Source organism: Cucurbita moschata, unplaced genomic scaffold, assembly GCF_002738365.1.
Source record: "Cucurbita moschata cultivar Rifu unplaced genomic scaffold, Cmos_1.0 Cmo_Scf00008, whole genome shotgun sequence".
Lineage (NCBI taxonomy): Eukaryota > Viridiplantae > Streptophyta > Magnoliopsida > Cucurbitales > Cucurbitaceae > Cucurbita > Cucurbita moschata.
This window is the reverse complement of record NW_019268524.1, coordinates 5,270,849-5,289,311: the sequence shown is the minus strand read 5'-3', so window position 1 is coordinate 5,289,311 and position 18,463 is coordinate 5,270,849. Positions and strand designations below refer to the sequence as shown.

Genomic DNA, 18,463 nt, shown 5'->3' with positions numbered 1-18,463 from the left:
TTTTTTTTTTTTTTTTTTTTGTTCCTTTTCTTTTGAGAATGAGTAGTGAAATGAAGTCCTCCATTGCTTTGCTGCAAGAGAGATTTAGACGACTGCAGAAAGCTAAGGAGTTGAGAGAGCGGAAAGAGGTTCAAAACCTGTCGTCTGAGTCGATACGAGCCAATTCAGCTGCGTTGTCTGAGCAAACAGGCTTATTTTTCCATTCTGAACTAGTTCTTCCACCTAAGTCACCATTCCAAGGCTCTTCATACCTTCAACCAAGCTTGGAAAGCAGAAAATCTCATCTTCAAATCACAGATGATCTTAGTTTATCAGACATGGGGTCAAGAGAAACAGTGATGAACAGAACAAACTGTGTTGATGATTTAAATATTGACACCTCTCTTCATCTGTGAAACATTATAACGTTAGTTTATTGTTTGTTGGTGCTTGTAATCCTTCACCTTCTATATGGTGTTGAAAGAATGAGGGAACAAAAATGAGTTATGCTTCACTAATTTCTATCACTGCTATGATCATCATCGTTTTGGTGCAATCTAGAGAGGCTGTCATCAAGTCTCTCTGATAATATATTATCATTTTCTACACTACCAGACTCCCCATTACTGCTCCATTTCTTCTCCATGACTTTAGGGACAAGATGAGCCACCTCACCTTTATCGTCATTCACCCGTTCAAACCGAACAGCACTAACCTTTCTAGCATTTCCTGCTAATATCTGCACAAAGGTCCAACATATCAACCCTACTACTCCGAAATTAAAGAAACCGAACGAGACAGTGTAAGAATGCTGAAAAAGAAGTACAATTAACAGCCAGAGTAGATACGGACCAAAGAGTAGTCATTAATAATCAATGTTAAACAGCCTATAATCAGCTTAATACTAAAATCCGAATATGAAAGTTAAGGAATCGTATCATTGACTAAAAGGAAGCGACGAAAACGGTATCATATGCAGATGAACTATGAAAGTGGCAGATGATAAAATCGCAAAAATTGAGAAATGATAGGCCGAACGATTTTCCGAAGCTTTTTGGTACTTCCCAACAAAGTATACCAAATGAAATTGTAGGCAATACAGAAATAAAATTATACCTCGATATTGAAGATTAGGCGTTTTTGCTTCTGATTTTTGTTTTCGGAATTTGACTCTTCTGCTTCTTCGTCTTCCTTTTCAAGGACCACTTTAACGCTTTCACCCGTCCTTGGGATATATCCAAAAGCCTCACAAACAAAACCCGACACCGTTTCGTATTGATGACCCTAAAGTGGCAAGAAGTAATATGTAAGAATTTAGTAATAAGCATTCAAAATACAATTTAAAACGTATACGAACAAGCGTAGGTACATTTGTACAAAACGTATGCTTATTTTGGGTCCTTTGTAAGGAAAGAAACCAAAGAATAATTCTGGACAAGAAACAATCTTTTGATGTTTTCTTTTATCTTGTTATTTATTTTGCTGTCTTGGTGTAAAGGTTCTAACCTTCTCGCTTCATATAGTTACGATCGATCATTTTGACTAATCGGGAAAATTTTTGGAACTCTCATGATTCATCCCTTTTGTAAATTTCATACATCAATGAAAACGTATCTCAGAAAAAAACCGAACAGAAATAAGGGGTTGAGGGTAGAGGCATTTTGATTTAATAAAAGGTAAACTACCTCTGGCATTTTGATATTTAGATCTTCAGAGAGCTGATCGATTGCGGTATTAGCATCGACATCATATACTCCATCGGCTCGCATCACAATGTAGCCAGTTTTCTTCTGGATCTCCTCCTTTAGTTTTCGAAAATGAAAAACAAAAGAAAAATCATTAAAAACATAATAGCATGAGTGCATGACAAACAATATGGCAGTGCTTATACTTTTTAGTTTAAATAAGAATATAATAGCACCTAATAATATGAACACAGGTGTTTTCTATAGCCAAGAATCACTTGTGAGAATCAAAAGGCACATTCGAGAAAATAAAGTGACGGTGTGCATTCGGTGTAAAGAAAAACGACAGCGACATTTACCTTTGAATCATTTTCGTCAAAGATTTCACCTACAATTTCCTCAACCACATCTTCCAGTGTTACAATCTGATTCCATTTGAAAAGTAAAAGATCAGATATTCACTAAAAAGAGACGATTTTACGAGTTACAGTAGAGTATTGAGACTATGCAACTCTGAACTACCCATTTTCTTTTTCCTTTTGGAATATAAGGAAAAACAGTACAAATCAATTCAACAAACAAGCAAACTGCACTGAAAGAACAAGGTCCATTTATAAGAGAAACTACTCCGTTATTGAAAAAATATCATTAGAAGCTCCGGAAAAACAATTCAAATCCCTTAAACAACTTTCTCCACCGTCGCCCCCCCTGTAACGCCCCAGATCCACCGCTAACAGATATTGTCCTCTTTGGCTTTCCCTCAAGGCTTTAAAATGCGTATGTTAGGGGAAGGTTTCCACATCCTTAATATAAGGGTGATTTGTTCTCCTCCCCAACCAATGTGGGACATCACAATCTACCCTCCTTCGGGCCCAGCGTCCTCGCTGGCACTCGTTCCTTTCTCTAATCGATGTGGGACCACCACCAAATCCACCCCCTTTGGGGCCAGCGTCCTTACTGGCACACCGCCTCATGTCTACCCCCTTCAGGGAACAACGAGAAGGTTGGGACATCGTCCAATGTCTGACTCTGATACCATTTGTAACGGCCCAGATCCACCGCTAGCAGATATTGTCCTCTTTGGCTTTCCCTCAAGGCTTTAAAATGCGTTTGTTAGGGGAAGGTTGCCACACCCTCATAAAGGGTGATTTGTTCTCCTCCCCAGCCAACGTGGGACATCACACTCCTCCTCCTCCAAGTCTTTTCTTTTTTCCCCTTTATCTTCCTTTTCTTTCTATATTCTCTTTCCTTCCCAAAAATTCAAGTATCCCACTCATACAAAAGCTAGCCTCAAGACCCAAATTAGAAACTCCACATAAGTGCCTGCCATTGACAATGTCTGATTGCATTTAACTTGGTAGTTCATGAAATCCGAACGCATGAGGATACAGGCCACAGATCGATATTTCCTTGTGTTAACTTTTGCCTTACTAGCTGTTCTCCATAGCAATAAGATTTTAATTGTGAGAATTAATGTTATGCAGTGGAAAAGGACTCCTGACTACTGCTTCTAGGAGAAAATATATGAGTTAAAAATGAAAAGTGGGATTCCTTAAATTTCTGTATGCGATCTTGGTTTAAAATAGCATAAATCATTGCATAAGATAAAAACAAAGATATGGTGAGTACACATACTCCAACTGTGCCGCCATATTCGTTAAGCACAACAGCCATGTGAACTTTCCGGATACGAAACTCTCGGAGAAGATTCCAGACTGACATTGAATCTGGAAAACACATAAACAACTTTGACATGATGATAATTAGGAAGACTATGGAATGACAACCGGAAAATGAAAGCAAAAAATGTATGCAGTACAATCTGAAGTTCCCAACTTGTGGTTAAACTCGAGTATAATTTTCATGCAGACTAAAACCTTCGCCTAGCACACACACAATTTACCAATGCTGTGTAACTCGTAAGTTTATATATATGAATGCATGCATGTACATTATATACACACATAGGTATATATATAGATATAGATATATATAATCCAGGCTACAATGTCTTATTCTATGCAGGCCGATGGCTGTAAATTAATTTTCTTTAAAAAAAACTTTATAAAAGTTCAAAATCATTACATTTATATTTCAATGTCTTAGTGGTCCTGTGATGTCCCGCATTGGTTGGGGAGGAGAATAAACCACCATTTATAAGGGTGTGGAAACCTTCCTCTAGTAGACGCGTTTTAAAGTCTTAAGGGGAAGCCCGAAAGGGAAAGCCCAAAGAGGACAATATCTGCTAGCGGTGGATCTGGGTCGTTACAAATGGTATCAGAGCCAGACACCAGATGATGTGCTAGCCTTCTCGCTGTTTCCTGAAGGGGGGTAGACATGATGCGGTATGCCAGTAAGGATGCTGGGACCCAAAGGGGGGTGGATTTGGGGGCGGTCCCATATCGATTGGAGGAAGGAAAGAGGGCCAGCGAGGACGCTGAGCCCCGAAGGGGGGTGGATTGTGATGTCCCACATTGGTTGGGTAGGAGAACAAACCACCATTTACAAGGGTGTGGAAACCTTCCCCTAGCGGACACGTTTTAAAGCCTTGAGGGGAAGCCCGAAAGGGAAAGCCCAAAGAGAACAATATCTGCTAGCGGTGGATTTGGGTCGTTACAGGTCCTATCAAGTTACTGATCATGAATGGATCAATTATTATCTTCCAGCATTTGAATGACAAAATTCGAAATATCAAGAAGAAAAAGTTCAGATCATTACATAGTTTTAATTTTAAAATGTTATAAAAGGCCACCACATCCAGCAACCTAACATAATACCTACAGGAACTAAGCAAAACTTTCCAGCCTATAAAATTTAGCAGGGACAATTTACACAACAGTAGTTGGGTGTTAGGGTGCCAGCATTGGAATGTTTAAGCCTAGGAATGTGAAGTGAGGGAATCAGATATCTGCATTTAGAATGCAAAAATGAGTTGAGGTTCCATCAGTATACATATAAGAAAGAAGTATTGAGCTTGTTGGAAAGATCAGTGGAATTTGTTGCCTGTAAATAAGCAATAAAGACCATCTATATGTACTTACATCAGCTTATCAATTTTTACCAAAAAGTGACATTTGAGTTAAGAATTACCAGGCACGAAGTAAGCAGGTTTGTGGGCCATATCCCCGGCAGTAGTGCTCTCTAGTACTTCACCCTTCAAAACCAAAAGAGTTTATAATCCTGCACTGTGAATTAACAACATGCAATTGTATCGATGACAGATCGGGTAAGTGGGAGAAATTACTCAACCTTCTGTACAAAATCCAGCAAATCCATTGCATATGCAATCCCAACAATGTTATCTATGCGCTGCTCAAAAACAGGTACCCTAGAATGATAATCAAATAGTTATGAATTAGAATAGCTAAAAAGAGGTCTAGTTTATTTGAAAATAAAAGAAATAAAGGTTCACAACTACTTTGGGAGACATAAGAAACCATTAAATAATAGAGATCAGTTTTTTTATCCTCTGCTTTTTTACCGTTAGCGTTCGGTATGGTCCACAAGAAGTAAAAAATTAAAATACATGTGTGTGTGTGTACTCAAACCACAATTTGTGGGAAAAGGCCATCGGAGACTCGGCCCCAAAAATTGAATATACCTTGAGTACTGATGAGTCACCCACAATTTGTGGAAGTCAACGAGTGTGGCACTTCCATCTATTGCAACCACGTCGATAAGAGGTGTCATCACCTCTCTAACATGTGTATCTTTTATCTCAAGAACATTCTCAATCATATCCTGTAGTGAACCATCATAAAACAAACATTGTACACAGATAACTCAAAAGAAAAAAAGTTAAGTACAGCTCGAAGGCATATCCAGACACTAGGTAAGTCACAGGTGTACACGAGGCAAGGAAAACTATCCCAGATACCACACAATAGGGACGACATGGCATGACGAATGTTCACATTGCATTCAACCTAATTAAAATGACCTTAGCATAGTCAAGCTAAGGAACAATCAAGATGAAGTTGTCTAACTAAAATACCAGTTTTTTTCTTTTTCGAACAAGAGAAGAGGCAAATCTTTTCATTTCTTCTGACTAAACTACGAGTTCCTGACATCTGATTGCTCTTATGCATCCACAAAACAAAATTTTATAGTTCACGCAGACTAAGTGCTAATGCAATATCTTCCCGTAGTTTCTCTCTTGCACGTCCGAAAAATTTAGAGAGAAAAAAATATGTTGGGGGACACATGAAACCACAACCAGCGTCATCACATTCAATTCAACTTTAGATGTTTATTAGTTACGAAATTAGAGTCCAAGATACGAAAATAAAGTCATTGATACTCTTGAAATAGTTTGTGTTATGACAAGAGGAGAAAGAAAGAGTTAATCTTGCAGTATAATGTATCAAAGACCGTCTAGATGTCGAGATTCACACATGCTGTCAATAAGAAACTGTATCCATGATTTACTTCAAGATTCAAGCTCAAGTGCTATACTAAGAGAAGAATGTCCTAGAAAGCCTGTCCATTACCTGCTCTTCCTCCTCTATGGCTCCACTCAGTTCTGCCCCTCGCAACATCAATTTTAGTTCCTCCTCAGTTACAAATGGTTCACTAACATATTAAGACAGGTGAGAGTAACGCTAAAATTAAGCATTTTCCAATAAAACTACAGCCTTAGATGGAACAGTGAGCAGAAGCTTCCAAGAAATGGAAACATAGATATCATGAAACTTACCTACTCCCTTTCATACCAATTATTTTAAGCATCCCCATTGATAGATAGGTGACAATTCTTCCAACTGGGTAAAGTATAATCGAAAGCCATGCCACTGGCCTGACCTACAGGCAATAAAATCAATGCAGTTAATAGAAAACCATGTCGTAATTTGTGAGCATCAATAAACATTGAAACAATAAAACCTCTAATAGAGGGCTTAGTGATAGAACAAGCATATGTAACATACCACAATTCTAGCAACCTCGGTAGCATTATGCACGGCAATACTTTTTGGAGTGAGTTCAGTGAGAAGCAAAATGGCAACCTGGCAACATTAAGGAGGTAAAATTGGAGTGGATTTCTAATGAACCTTTTTTTTTGGGGGGGGGGGGGTAAGAAACCACATTCATGAAATATAAAAAAATGTCTAAGGGCAGACAAAAAAGATAGCCCACAAAAGATGTCTCAAAACTAACTACAAGAAATGACTCTAATCTAAAAAAATGAGACCAAACAGATAATGACAGAAAGCCCAAAGGACGAATGCCCATAAAGATGCATTAAACTTAGCAACCTCCCAAACCTCCTCCCAAGATTTGTTTAACCCCTCTAAAAATTCTACTATTCCTCTAGCCAAATACCCATAGAGCAGCTATGAACCGCATGGCACAAAACTCCACCCTTATCCTGAAAGGGAGAGTTTAGAAGCATCTCCTCAATCATAAAACAACAGTCTCTACTACAAGCAAAATTTTCAATTGTCTCACATGTACGTTGTGAGGGCTATATTATTGTGGTCGGTATGCTTAAGCTTGTCCTGATAAAGAATCAAAAGTAAGATAAAAGTTGCCCTTAATTCTCCACAAGTGCAGTCAATGATTCAGTTTAACTCATCACATAATTCGGGGAGATAGGAAGAGATAACATATTAATCTCACTCCTTGATGATAAGTAAGAGATCCAAATCTCCAATGAATTTGTGTAAAAAAGAATGCTTATTTAGGATAGTTTCTAAATTAATCAGACACCCAAAAATATAAAATGAAAAAGAAATATAGAAGATAAAGATGTAAATATCTAAAAACGATGCCCATGTCAATGTTAACAGTAGGACAAATGATAACTCGAATTTAAATAAAAATCTCCTACCCATTCAATATAAATGATAAATAAGAGAAATAAAGGGCTACACTTGAGAACCAATAGTGAACACTACTCAACATATAAATCAGAAATTAGTGTAAACAATTTTTTATTTCCTTTTGCTCTCTTTTGAGGATCTATTTGGCCTCGTAATCTGTTTTTAAAATGGATATTAAGAAACGTGTTCAGGTGGCTCATAATGTTAACAATATTTCACAACTATCTGTAGAATTGTGATAACAAACAAAAGTATCTTTAGTTACTCTAAAAAATAGGTTATTCGTAAGAACAAACGAAGAGAAAAATGAAGGAAAGAAACTAATCTTGGAAAACATATGCCCTAACAGGTTTTTCGCTGAGTTTTTCCTAAAAAATAGAAAACAGTCTTTTAGAAATCCAAACCATCCCTAACTTCTTCTAGTCCTTACCCTTTCAAATTGCCAATGACAGCTTTTTCGTTCAACGTCCTAGTATTTGTCAGTTGAAAGAACATTGATTTTACAAAGAACATAAAAAGGTAAGGCACCACCATTTTCAATATTCCCTTGAGTTAATACACCCCCATTAAGAAGTTGAAAGAGTTTGTTGAAATTCCCTTGTTCTATATTCCACTAGATTTCTTGCCAACAATATGATACATTTTTCTGAATAATCAAGTACATGACAGACATATATACATGTATGATACATATAGGTAGGTAGATGAGTGGGTATGTTTATCAGTAAATCAATTCCAGAATTTATACTTCTGAATTGTTCAAGATAGGGCATTTGTACATACAGTCATCACTCCAGTTGCTGCACTAACACCAGCTTCCCCAAATATTGCAGTTGCGGCCTCTGTGACTAACGCAGTTGCCCCAATATTTACCACACTAAGTAAATCAGCAGAATCTAAGATGAGAAAAAACAAGTTGATAAAAACTATAAAATTGGTTGGGACATAATAAAAGAGTATTTACGTTGTGCCAATAAGTATGGTCGTGAGAAATCTTGTAACGTCAGTACGAAGCATTTTGAAGACACCATCTTCAGGTTCCTTTTCAGCCAATTCACGTACCTATATGGAATTAAAATTTATAAACTGAAATAAAATGAGAGAGAGATAGATAGAGAAAAAAGGAGAAGCAAAAGAGAACCATTAACTTATCAATTTATTAAAATGAGTATAATTACAACAAGAAAATAAAAATACCCATTTATATTCTTAATTTGTTAAAGTGATAAACCATGTACATGATCCAGAGACAAAGAGAAAGGTTAACAAATACACTGAGGCAGAAGAAAGAACTGCTTTTATATGGACATAAAAAGCATTCATTAGCAGAATAATGTACAAAACCAAGAAAATAAGGCATCCCTCCAAATACAAAAACTAGGAAGATTGTACAAGGCTAGCCAATTGGTATTTGTGAAAAAAGGGAAACAATTGCGGTAATCAAATAACATTTCACTTGGTAGCTAGGACACAAAATAGATAAGTTTCATTTACATCTATACTCTCCAAAAAAATTGCAATAATCATGGTAATCATACATGGCATGCATGAACCAAGACAAGCTTAGCTTGTAATCACAAGCTCAAAGCAACATAAAGAATATAATCAATGTCGTCCTCTAGACGTCATTTAAGCACCTATAACTTGACATGCCTTGTTTTCTTTGCATCTTCTTTATAGCACAGCACGACTATTTGTCACTAATGAATCTAGCTTGCAAGCGACTCCTATTAGTTGAAACCTTTGGAGTATGATGAGTTTCTAAGGTAAAACATTTTTTTTACAATAGAATGAAATTTCAATGTCATGAACTGATTAAATGTTACAATATTCATAAAATGATTTTCTTAAAGTTCCCCGTCAAATCTCTAACAATATCAAAGGTCGAACTACACTTCTCATATATTTCTAGATTATATCAACATCTTTTGTGGCACAATATGCTTCAAGGTAAGATAATACTCTTTGAAGCAAGATATAAGGTATGCACTGCACAAGTCATCCACACAACTGTTGAATTTTATGTTCACTAATGTGCTTCGCACATTCGTAATAGGAGAATTTTTTTTTTTTATAAGAAGACAATGAGGAAGGTATAACTATAGGAAGTAAAAATATTAGACAGTTTACACCAAGATATAGCTTGGTAAACAACATTGTCGAAAAGTTTTGTGTAGCTCTATGTCTTTTCTGCAAATATTCTCTAATTTCTTTATTTCCAAATATTCCAAAAGAAACCATGATGAGATTTTTCCATAATAGGGCTTTTGCATTCTTGAAAGGGTGGTACATTAAGACCATATCCAAAAATTCCTTTACCTCCCTAGGAAATGTGAGATGTCATCCAAATATATTGAGAATTGTTGTCCAGAAATTCTGAGCATATGTGCATTGCATAAACAAGTAGTTTTGTGATTCGTTTTCACTATTAACTTGTATCACAATTTGGCAAACAGCTCGTTAATGTCTTTCTTCCTGAAATTCGCAATGATTTTTTAACAAGATACACTGATTAATGCACGGAAAGGTAATGAAATACTTATTTCAAAATTTCAATCTTCTTTAAGAATCAACCGCCCATCCACTCATAAATGTTTGTCAAAGATATCCCATCCCAACCAATCCGAGCATAATTTAGTGGATAAGACACCAACTACCATTTCAACAGTCGGTAGTTTGATCCTCCACCCACAATGGTTGAACTTTCGGAAAAAAAAAAAATAAGGAAAGACTTTCCATCCTAAATCAAAAGGAAGCCTATCATCTACAGATTGCAGCGATAAGGTGAAACTTGGCCCTCCCAATCCTAAACCCGTCTTAACAAGCCTCCTTTCCAAACCTCTATTTGCTAATCGAAGTAAACGAAGCATGAAGGCAATCAAATGCTGCTTAAACTCAATTCGCAGACAACCTTCGAGAACAAGAAGTTGATATGTATTATCAAGACATTATAATTCAAACTAATTTGTAAGTTTGGTTGAAGGAGTGCTTTCTAAGTAGTTCCCCAACATCGATATTAAAGCCAAGTTGAAAATGGCATTTAAAGGGGCCCAGAAGCAGATATATGTACATAGTTAAGGTTGCTTAGTGCTCTTAAGAAACATGCAACAAGTGTATGCAATTGATTGACAAAAGATACAATTGCATTTATAAATCAAATGGCTCAGTCCCAAAGAACGATAATAAATGAACTGCAATAAATATATTACCTTCCAAGGCCATAGTGTGGTTATTGAAGTCTCAGCCATAGAGAAAAACGCAGAGAGTCCTAAAAGCAAAGCCAAAATCAAACCCTGCTCCTTGAAAATCTTAAGGACCAACAACGCTTTTGGCCACGCATTTCTAAACGTCAATATCCCCTGCCCAACAACATCCCTGCCAAAACTAACCACACCCTCAGTTGCCAATACATTTTTACAGCCAACAACGAGCACACCATACACAATTGCAGTGAAAATAACCCCACGCTTAGCAATTTCTCTAACAAAATCTCGATTCGGCTCAGGAACACTTGAACAGTTCGAGTTCGCACTAACCCCACATCCCAAACGAGCTCCATTTGCAAACGCATCAGTTTCTTCATAAACTGTACACCAAATGCTTCCAGAACTACGAAATTGAACGCAATTCGACGAATAAAGACTAGGGTACCGATTATTACTCCGAAAAATCCTTACTGGTACAGCCTTATATCGATAGCAATGCAGAAGAGAAAAGGGTTTCGTGCGGATAGAGAAGGCGGGCGGACCCAAAATCGAAGACTGGAGCGCCATGAACTAAACTTCCAGTGACCCAGAACTCAAAATTCAATGCAGCATGCAAATGGGATCGAAACAATTGCGACAAGCGACCTTATAGATGCCCTGTGGAAGACATTGATCAATTCAAATTTAACCCAAAAGGGGGATTTAGCCGCACCTTTCTTCTTTTGCCGGAACAGGGCAGCGAAAGGAGAAGAGAAAGATTAGGTAGAGATGGGTAGAAGAAGAATCGATTCTAAGCAGAACCCATGGCTGAACTTGGAGGTGGAAGTAGCCTTAGAGGCATATGAAGGAGGTTGGGTTTCTTCACGAACATGTCAATGGGGGCAAGCCAGATAAATTGAGAATAAGTTAGATGCCCTGAAGAAGATGGCTCTAATGAACAGATGATTTTGTTGTGCATTTCTGGTTTGGCATTTTATATTTTTTTTGTTTTGCAAATTTTTTCACGGTTTGTATTTTGGTATGTCAATTAAATTTGTTAGTAGTTGAATTTACGTGAAAAGGTGTACTCGATGAAATTCGTATGTTCGGCTAGGACGGAGGTATTCTATATCTTTCGAGACCCTTTCTGATAGGTCAAAAAGCCAATGGATTTTTTAGAACCCCTTGCACGCTCATGTCACGTTGAAGTACTACTGCAAACGAAAGAACTGCAAAATTAGAGCCAATTTCTCATAATTGATTAGTGACCTTATTCTGAAAAATGAATAGTGTGAAACTGTATTAACGCTCACCTCCACCCCAAGGGCTTAGGCCCTGGTAGAGGTGGAGTCGAGCTAGCCCAAATATAGTCTTACAGTTCTTTTCTGATAAACAATACTTACTACTCATACCAACTCGCTCCAAAGTCGCACAACTGTCTTTTGTAAACTTTCAAAATTTTAAAAATATAATTCATTTTAAAAATACCTCTAAACTTTTAAAAAGTTGATATTTAAAAATGACATTATGGTTCGCATAAGATGTAAACTATTTATCTTTCCTCCATCACCTTTCCATTCATTTCCTTCCTCTCCTCTCGGCTTTAATCTATGACTAGTATTTTGTAGCGGTCCAGATCCACCACTAGCAGATATTGTCCTCTTTGGTCTTTCCCTTTCAGGCTTCCTCTCTAGGCTTTAAAACGTGTCTGCCCAAATAGGACAATATTTGCTAGCGGTGGATCTAGGGCGTTACAAATGGTATTAGAGCCAGACACCGGACGATGTGCCAGTAATGATACTAGGCCCAGAAGGGGAGTGGATTTCGTGGCAGTCCCACATCAATTGGAAGAAGGAAAGAGTGTTCTCTCTGGGCTTTTCCTTTTAGGCTTCCTCTCAAAGCTTTAAAACGTGCCTGCCCAGATAGGACAATATTTGCTAACAGTGGATCTGGGGCGTTACAAATGGTATCAGAGGCAGACACCGGACAATGTGCCAGTAATGACACTGGGCCCAGAAGGGGAGTGGATTTCGTGGCGGTCCCACGTGAATTGGAAGAAGGAAAGAGTGCTAGCGAGGACGCTGGGCTTCGAAGGAGGTGGACTGTGATGTCTCACATTGGTTGGGGAAGGAGAACAAAACATCGTAATTTTTTTTAAATTAATATAATTATTATAATTTTTTTTAAAAAAATGTATGATAAAAGTATCTCTCTCTCCTTTGTTTTCCCATATTTTTGTTGAATGGGAAAAAAAAAAAAAAAAAAGAATAAAAAAGGAAAAACTTAAACCCTGCGTCCATCCACTCTCCCTCAGCTGCCAACCTCACGCCGTCACGCCAACTACCGATTGTCTTTTCTTCTCTCTTTCTTCTTTGTTCTTCGATTCAACCATGGCTTAATTGTTGGAATCAGCTCGATTTTGGTTTCAATCCTGCCAAATCCGACGTATTTTGGACGGAAAATCTTGAATCTCTACCTCGCAGCGGGAAGCGCACCTCCGTCTCCTTCTCGAAAGCGAGGCCTTCTCCACCAAATAAAACCCAAGTTTGTTTTGTCGGCCGCTCGTATTCCGTAGGTTAATTTTCTCTTTATTGCTTCATTTGATTGAAGAATGTGCGTGTTGTAGAGTGAAACTCCATCGTTTTGGGACACCCCACATTGTAGGTTGATGGCCGGAAATATTTGCTTGCTTCATATTTTATGTTGCGTAAAATTTTCAATTATTCGATGTTCTTGATTGCTATAGGACTGGGGTTAGGTTCAGTGATGTTTGAGGATTTGATAGCTATGAGTAATTTGGTAAAATTTGAAGAATGTGGTAATTTGATTGGAGTTGAGAAGGTTGTTCTGTGATGTAACTTCTATCCCTTATTATGTATTTGGTATGTTCTTGCAGGTGGTGTTGTAATAGCAGGAATCATCATGTCGCTTTTTAAACTTTCAAGGAATGGAGTTCGGATGATGAAAGAGCTCTTCGTAGGTATGCTGTCCTCCCTCATTTTGAAGTACTTTTATATTGATGGTTTTGTTAGTGCACATCAATTTGGAAGGCATGTATAGGTGGTTCTCTAGATTGTTAGTATGAGGGTCTTTTTACCTTTTGATTGATTCTTCTTCGAGTTTATGAGTTCTTATATGTTTTTTTTCCGCAAATTCCGCTTCCGTAGAACTGAGTATTCAGTACTTTTGTTTGGTTGCCTTCTCTGGAAGAAGATTGATTTATGGAGATATGTATGTGCTCCTAGGATAAAAACAATTTCACTAACCAAAGAGTTGCAGAACCTCGTTCCAGAAGTTGTTATAGTCCCCTTTCTCATCACTTTTCATAGTCATTTCAACATTAACCCGTCCTTTGTACATTAGTATCCCTTGCTTTTCTTCTTTTAATAATCCCTTTCACAAATGACAATTTAACTATAGAATTTTATTATAATTATTATTATTTTTTTATAAGAGTCGATTTCATTGATGAGTGAAATTTACAAGAGGGATGTATAATCCATGATGTTTACAAAAGACCTTCCCAATTTGCAATGAGGGAGGTATAACTATAGGAAGTAAAAATATTAGACAGTTTACACCAAGATATAGCTTGGTAAACAACATTGTCGAAAAGTTTTGTGTAGGTCTGTGTCGTTTCTGCAAATATTCTCTGATTTCTTTCTTTCCACATATTCCAAAAGAAAGCCATGATGAGGTTTTTCCATAATAGGGCTTTTGCGTTCTTGAAAGGGTGGTACGTGAAGGCCATATCTAAAAAATCCTTTACCTCCCTAGGAAATGTGAGATGCCATCCGAATATATTAAGAATCGTTGTCTAGAAATTTTGAGTGTATGTGTGCATAACTATAGAAATCTTAAGAACCTGAATGGTGGAGTTTGGAACAAAGAATCAATTTCGTCATGTTCGTTTAGGACTTGTTCGCTTAAGAAATTACAGAAGTATAAGTCACCAAGAAGTTCAGATTTTTGGAAGAAGGTTCGTATCTTCTTGCTTCATCTTCAAGTACAATTGTTGATGCTTTGATTTGGTGTTTCAGAGATAAATATGATCTTTTGTTCCTTTGTACAATTCTTTTGACATACTTCTTCATTCAATGATGTTACAGCGGTGCAGCATTTTTTTTTTGTTTCTAATTATTCTTTCGATCCTTTTTTTCTCTAACAGGGCAGTCTTTACTGGTGGCTAAAGCAAGTTGCATTCGGGGGCCCTTTTTCCAATACTGGCGACCTCTGGTTGGTTAAATTCTAGGATTGATATAAGTTTGTCCTTCTGGTTTTTAGTTGAATATTCAAACTATTGTGGTTGCTCAAGTTCACAATAAATAGCTGATACTGATATGGGTTAAATCTTAGCTACGTTCGTTTTCGGATCAATATACATTAACTTTTGGGAAAATAATTTTTTTTAACTGCCAACTTTAGCAATTACTCAACTTACATTTATTATTGACCAAAAGGTTAGAGTTTCAAATCCTCATTCCCACGTGTTGTTGGACTCAATTTTTTTTCCCCTTGAATTGGATATGATAAACCCTTTTAATGGCTTGTTCTATGCGTTAGAATTTAATATTAGCTGTGCTTTCTATTGATGATTAAGTGGAATTTATTATCAAAGAAAAAGGATAATCGATGCCCTATTGGGACTTTTTCATTCTTTTGGGGTCTTCCTGTGCTTCTATCTCTAGTTTAGTTTGTAAATTACTTTTTCTTTCGTCAGTGTTAATCGGGGATTATTTTTGCTAACATTTGGGTTTCTGGTGGCCTTTCTTTTTGTACTTACCATTAATCAACAAGTGGGTTGCTATAAGGAAAGAAATATTAATCATTTCATCTTAATTGGATGTTGGAAACTACTTCAGATTAAATACTCTTAGAATTGTGAGAAAGAATACTGTGAAATTTATAATTTAATAAAGTATATGTTACTTCCAAAATTTGTGGTAAATGTTTGTCTTTAAACACTTTCTTCTTCTTCAGTCATAGTTAAGTATAAATTGGCAGTATCTAGCCTATAGCTTCTGGAGTTAAATTGAATTTAGACAGAAAACTAATAACAATAAAGGATTCTTTAGCTATTGAATAAGATATGCGTGCACTGGAGGTGAGTAATTGTAGAACCTCCCTTTTCTTTTCCAGCCACAAGCACAAGTTCAGGTGCTTCAAGGTTTGAAATGGCAGGGGCAGCGTCTGTATTCTACCTCAGGTCCTCAGAATAGCTGTATTGAAGAGAGTGAGCCAGAAACGTAAGTTCTTTAGCTCTTAATTCTACACATATACGAGAAGATTTTGATGCATAAATCACTATCATTGATTAAAATCATGTGTAGGTTGCACTGTGCATGATATGGGTATGACCCATGTGGCTTTGAAACATTGATTCTGTTCTAGTTTTTGTGCCTTTCTCTCAGATAGTAGATAATAACCCAGTTGATTCATCCCTCATTGCTGATACAGGGTTGATAATAGAGTCTCTTGGAAGTATTTTAGATTTACCAAACATATTTGTGGCTCTTCAGAAGCATCTTTTTAGTTTTTACATTAATGCCACTTCTTCGTACTTTTTGGAGGACCAATATCAATGCTTGTGTAAAACCTTGTAAGATTTTATGTATATATAGTATATAATTGGGGTTTTCCTTTTTCTCCCCCCAATATGATACAATTGATTTTCTTTTTGGTCCAAAATCTATAGCCATGAGAATACTCTTAAGAAAATCTTAGTGAACCTTATTGTAAGCCTTCTCAGTGTCGAACTTGTAGACAATTCTCTTCCTCTTCTTAAATTTTCAGTTTCTTGAAAAAATCTATTCTTTGGCCTTCAATAATAGTGTGCTGACATCCCAAGTAAAAACATCATCCAAAAGATTTTCCTCTGTGGTCTGCATTTGAATTATTCTGTTGATTCTTCTCTACCAGAATCTGTGATTTGCAGGATATCTGTCACATTCGTCCTTAAAGATGGAGAGGAACAGCAAATTAGTGTTCCCATTGGAATGTCTATGTTAGAAGCTGCTCATCTAAATGATATAGAACTTGAAGGTAAGGAGTTTGAAAGCTGAAGCATTGCCCTCCTTTTTCTCATGATTTCAGCATTTCTTTTACGTAGCTTAGATAGATTATTGCATCCTGGCTCTTGAGTTTCTTCTTCACTAGCACTGTTTCACTCTTATCCCAGGAGCATGTGAAGGTTCATTAGCTTGTTCAACTTGTCATCTTATTGTGATGGTACGTTGCATTCTCTCTCTCTCTATTTCTCTCTCTTTTTTTTTTTCTAGACTGGAATTTTGTCTAAAATCTGGTTAAATCATATCACAGGATATGGGCTACTACAATAAACTAGAAGAACCAGTGGATGAGGAGAACGACATGTTGGATCTGGCGTTCGGGCTTACAGAAACGTAGGTTCCTTGTGCATAAATTTGTGATTTGTTTCTATGTATCCGTTGATCTTTGGAGTATACACCATTTATTTATTTTCACCAAAAGTTTTAATTCCACCCCTGATGCCTTCACAAATTTCGATCGAATTATTCAATAACACTGTTGAAATTAAATAACAAAAAGCTGCAAACTCATGAAATAACATCCATCTCACTGGAGTACTTTTTTGTATCCTTCATAGTTCTTATTTTGGTCTTTGATTTATAGTTTGGTTCAGCTTGTTTTGACTCGTAGTTTGGTTTGGTTATGTTTTGTTTATTTCTTTTGAGTGAAAAGTTGTATCTTCTTCTAAAAACAAAAAATAGCAATAGTGTTATTGGGTCGAAATTGCAAAAAGTTGGGAATGTAGAGAATCAAATCAAAAGATTCGAAATTTTGAAAAAGGATTGACTATGCTTCCGAAGATCAAATGATATATGAACCTATTTTCATAGGTATTAACTTTTTGTTGGGATTCTACAGGTCTCGTCTGGGATGTCAAGTAATTGCAAAACCTGAACTTGATGGAATTCGTTTAGCCATTCCTTCAGCTACCAGAAACTTTGCTGTTGATGGCTATACTCCAAAACCACACTAAGCATTTTGCCACAATGAGAGAGGATCAATCAAGGTTTTAACCCATTAGTTTTGCCTCATGAGATAATTTATCTCTGCTTTCATGGTTCAAAGTATGTTAGAAACTGTTCTGAGAATTGGTTAAATTTATCTTCTATTCTTTTTGAAAATGCATCTGATATGTGATAATCAAATTCCATAAAGAAAAAAGAGACATTTACAACTTTTATCAAGCTTTTAAGTTCACTTTATGAACGTTCAGTTCAGCTCAGGTCAATAATTTACTTGAAAGTTCTTGGTGATCCTCTATTTATTTCTCTTGTTCTTGGTTCATGCAGTTTCTATTTAAATCTCTTGTTCTTTCCCAATCTCTATTAGGGTGGGGGCATCGGCCTGTGGGCGTTCGATCGATCTCGATCACAGGCTATGTTCGATTGGGAATCTAGATATCCATGTTTGTAAGAATCTTATTTCTATGTAAGAGATGGTCAATTCCCTTATAGTTCTGTATTTTTTGGAGTCTTTTATGCCTTTCTTTTTGCACCGTATAATAACAATTGTATCGATTGATATTAGCGTTGTGGGCACGAGCCTAGCATAGCAATGACTTTTGATGATAGTGTCAAAGCGAGTTCTTATTGAGAAAAACTTCGAGTAATTTTGAATAATTATTTGTTGAATTAATAATTTCAATTAAGTAACTACAATTTTGTTAAAATTTTTGAATTTAAGTTTATCATCGGCCAAGTTTAACATTTAGATTTACCCATATTGATGATTCATGCATTATTCTTTC

General features: G+C 36.6%; 2 protein-coding genes across 6 annotated transcripts in view; one reads left to right on the top strand and one right to left on the bottom strand.

The window, feature by feature from the left end:
• Positions 1-11,638, bottom strand: LOC111446184 (putative DUF21 domain-containing protein At3g13070, chloroplastic). The gene is made up of 14 exons (XM_023084892.1): positions 10,693-11,638; positions 8,448-8,545; positions 8,267-8,360; positions 6,590-6,667; positions 6,361-6,464; positions 6,155-6,236; positions 5,266-5,405; positions 4,914-4,992; positions 4,755-4,818; positions 3,300-3,391; positions 2,024-2,089; positions 1,665-1,781; positions 1,096-1,263; positions 1-718 (listed from the first exon to the last, which is right to left on the bottom strand). The coding sequence occupies exons 1-14, from the start codon at positions 11,254-11,256 to the stop codon at positions 494-496; spliced, it is 1,971 nt and encodes a 656-aa protein (XP_022940660.1). The 5' UTR covers positions 11,257-11,638; the 3' UTR covers positions 1-493.
• The window catches only part of LOC111446195 (2Fe-2S ferredoxin-like), a 22,195-nt gene extending 4,277 nt beyond the window's left edge, over positions 1-17,918 (top strand). The window contains exons 2-10 of one of the 5 annotated variants that reach the window (XM_023084904.1): positions 7,210-7,214; positions 13,195-13,243; positions 13,565-13,648; positions 14,837-14,904; positions 15,808-15,914; positions 16,604-16,710; positions 16,847-16,896; positions 16,987-17,069; positions 17,575-17,918. In XM_023084904.1, coding sequence (XP_022940672.1) covers positions 7,210-7,214; positions 13,195-13,243; positions 13,565-13,648; positions 14,837-14,904; positions 15,808-15,914; positions 16,604-16,710; positions 16,847-16,896; positions 16,987-17,069; positions 17,575-17,689 — 668 coding nt within the window. In that variant the 3' untranslated portion in view covers positions 17,690-17,918. Of the gene's footprint in view, positions 1-7,209; positions 7,215-12,952; positions 13,244-13,564; positions 13,649-14,836; positions 14,905-15,807; positions 15,915-16,603; positions 16,711-16,846; positions 16,897-16,986; positions 17,070-17,574 lie in introns of those variants that run through there. The other 4 variants (XM_023084907.1, XM_023084908.1, XM_023084905.1 and 1 more) reach the window with 4 other exon arrangements.
• The last annotated feature ends 545 nt before the right edge of the window (positions 17,919-18,463 follow it).

What these genes read in the sequence shown, in the direction of transcription:
- LOC111446184 (XM_023084892.1), bottom strand. Translation starts at nt 11,256, where the DNA reads ATGGCGCTCCAGTCTTCGATTTTGGGTCCGCCCGCCTTCTCTATCCGC. An exon ending in ATTGGTATGAAAGGGAGTAG is followed by an intron (nt 6,237 to 6,360) that starts GTAAGTTTCATG and finishes TTAATATGTTAG; the next exon opens with TGAACCATTTGTAACTGAGG. An exon ending in AATATGGCGGCACAGTTGGA is followed by an intron (nt 2,090 to 3,299) that starts GTATGTGTACTC and finishes AAATGGAATCAG; the next exon opens with ATTGTAACACTGGAAGATGT.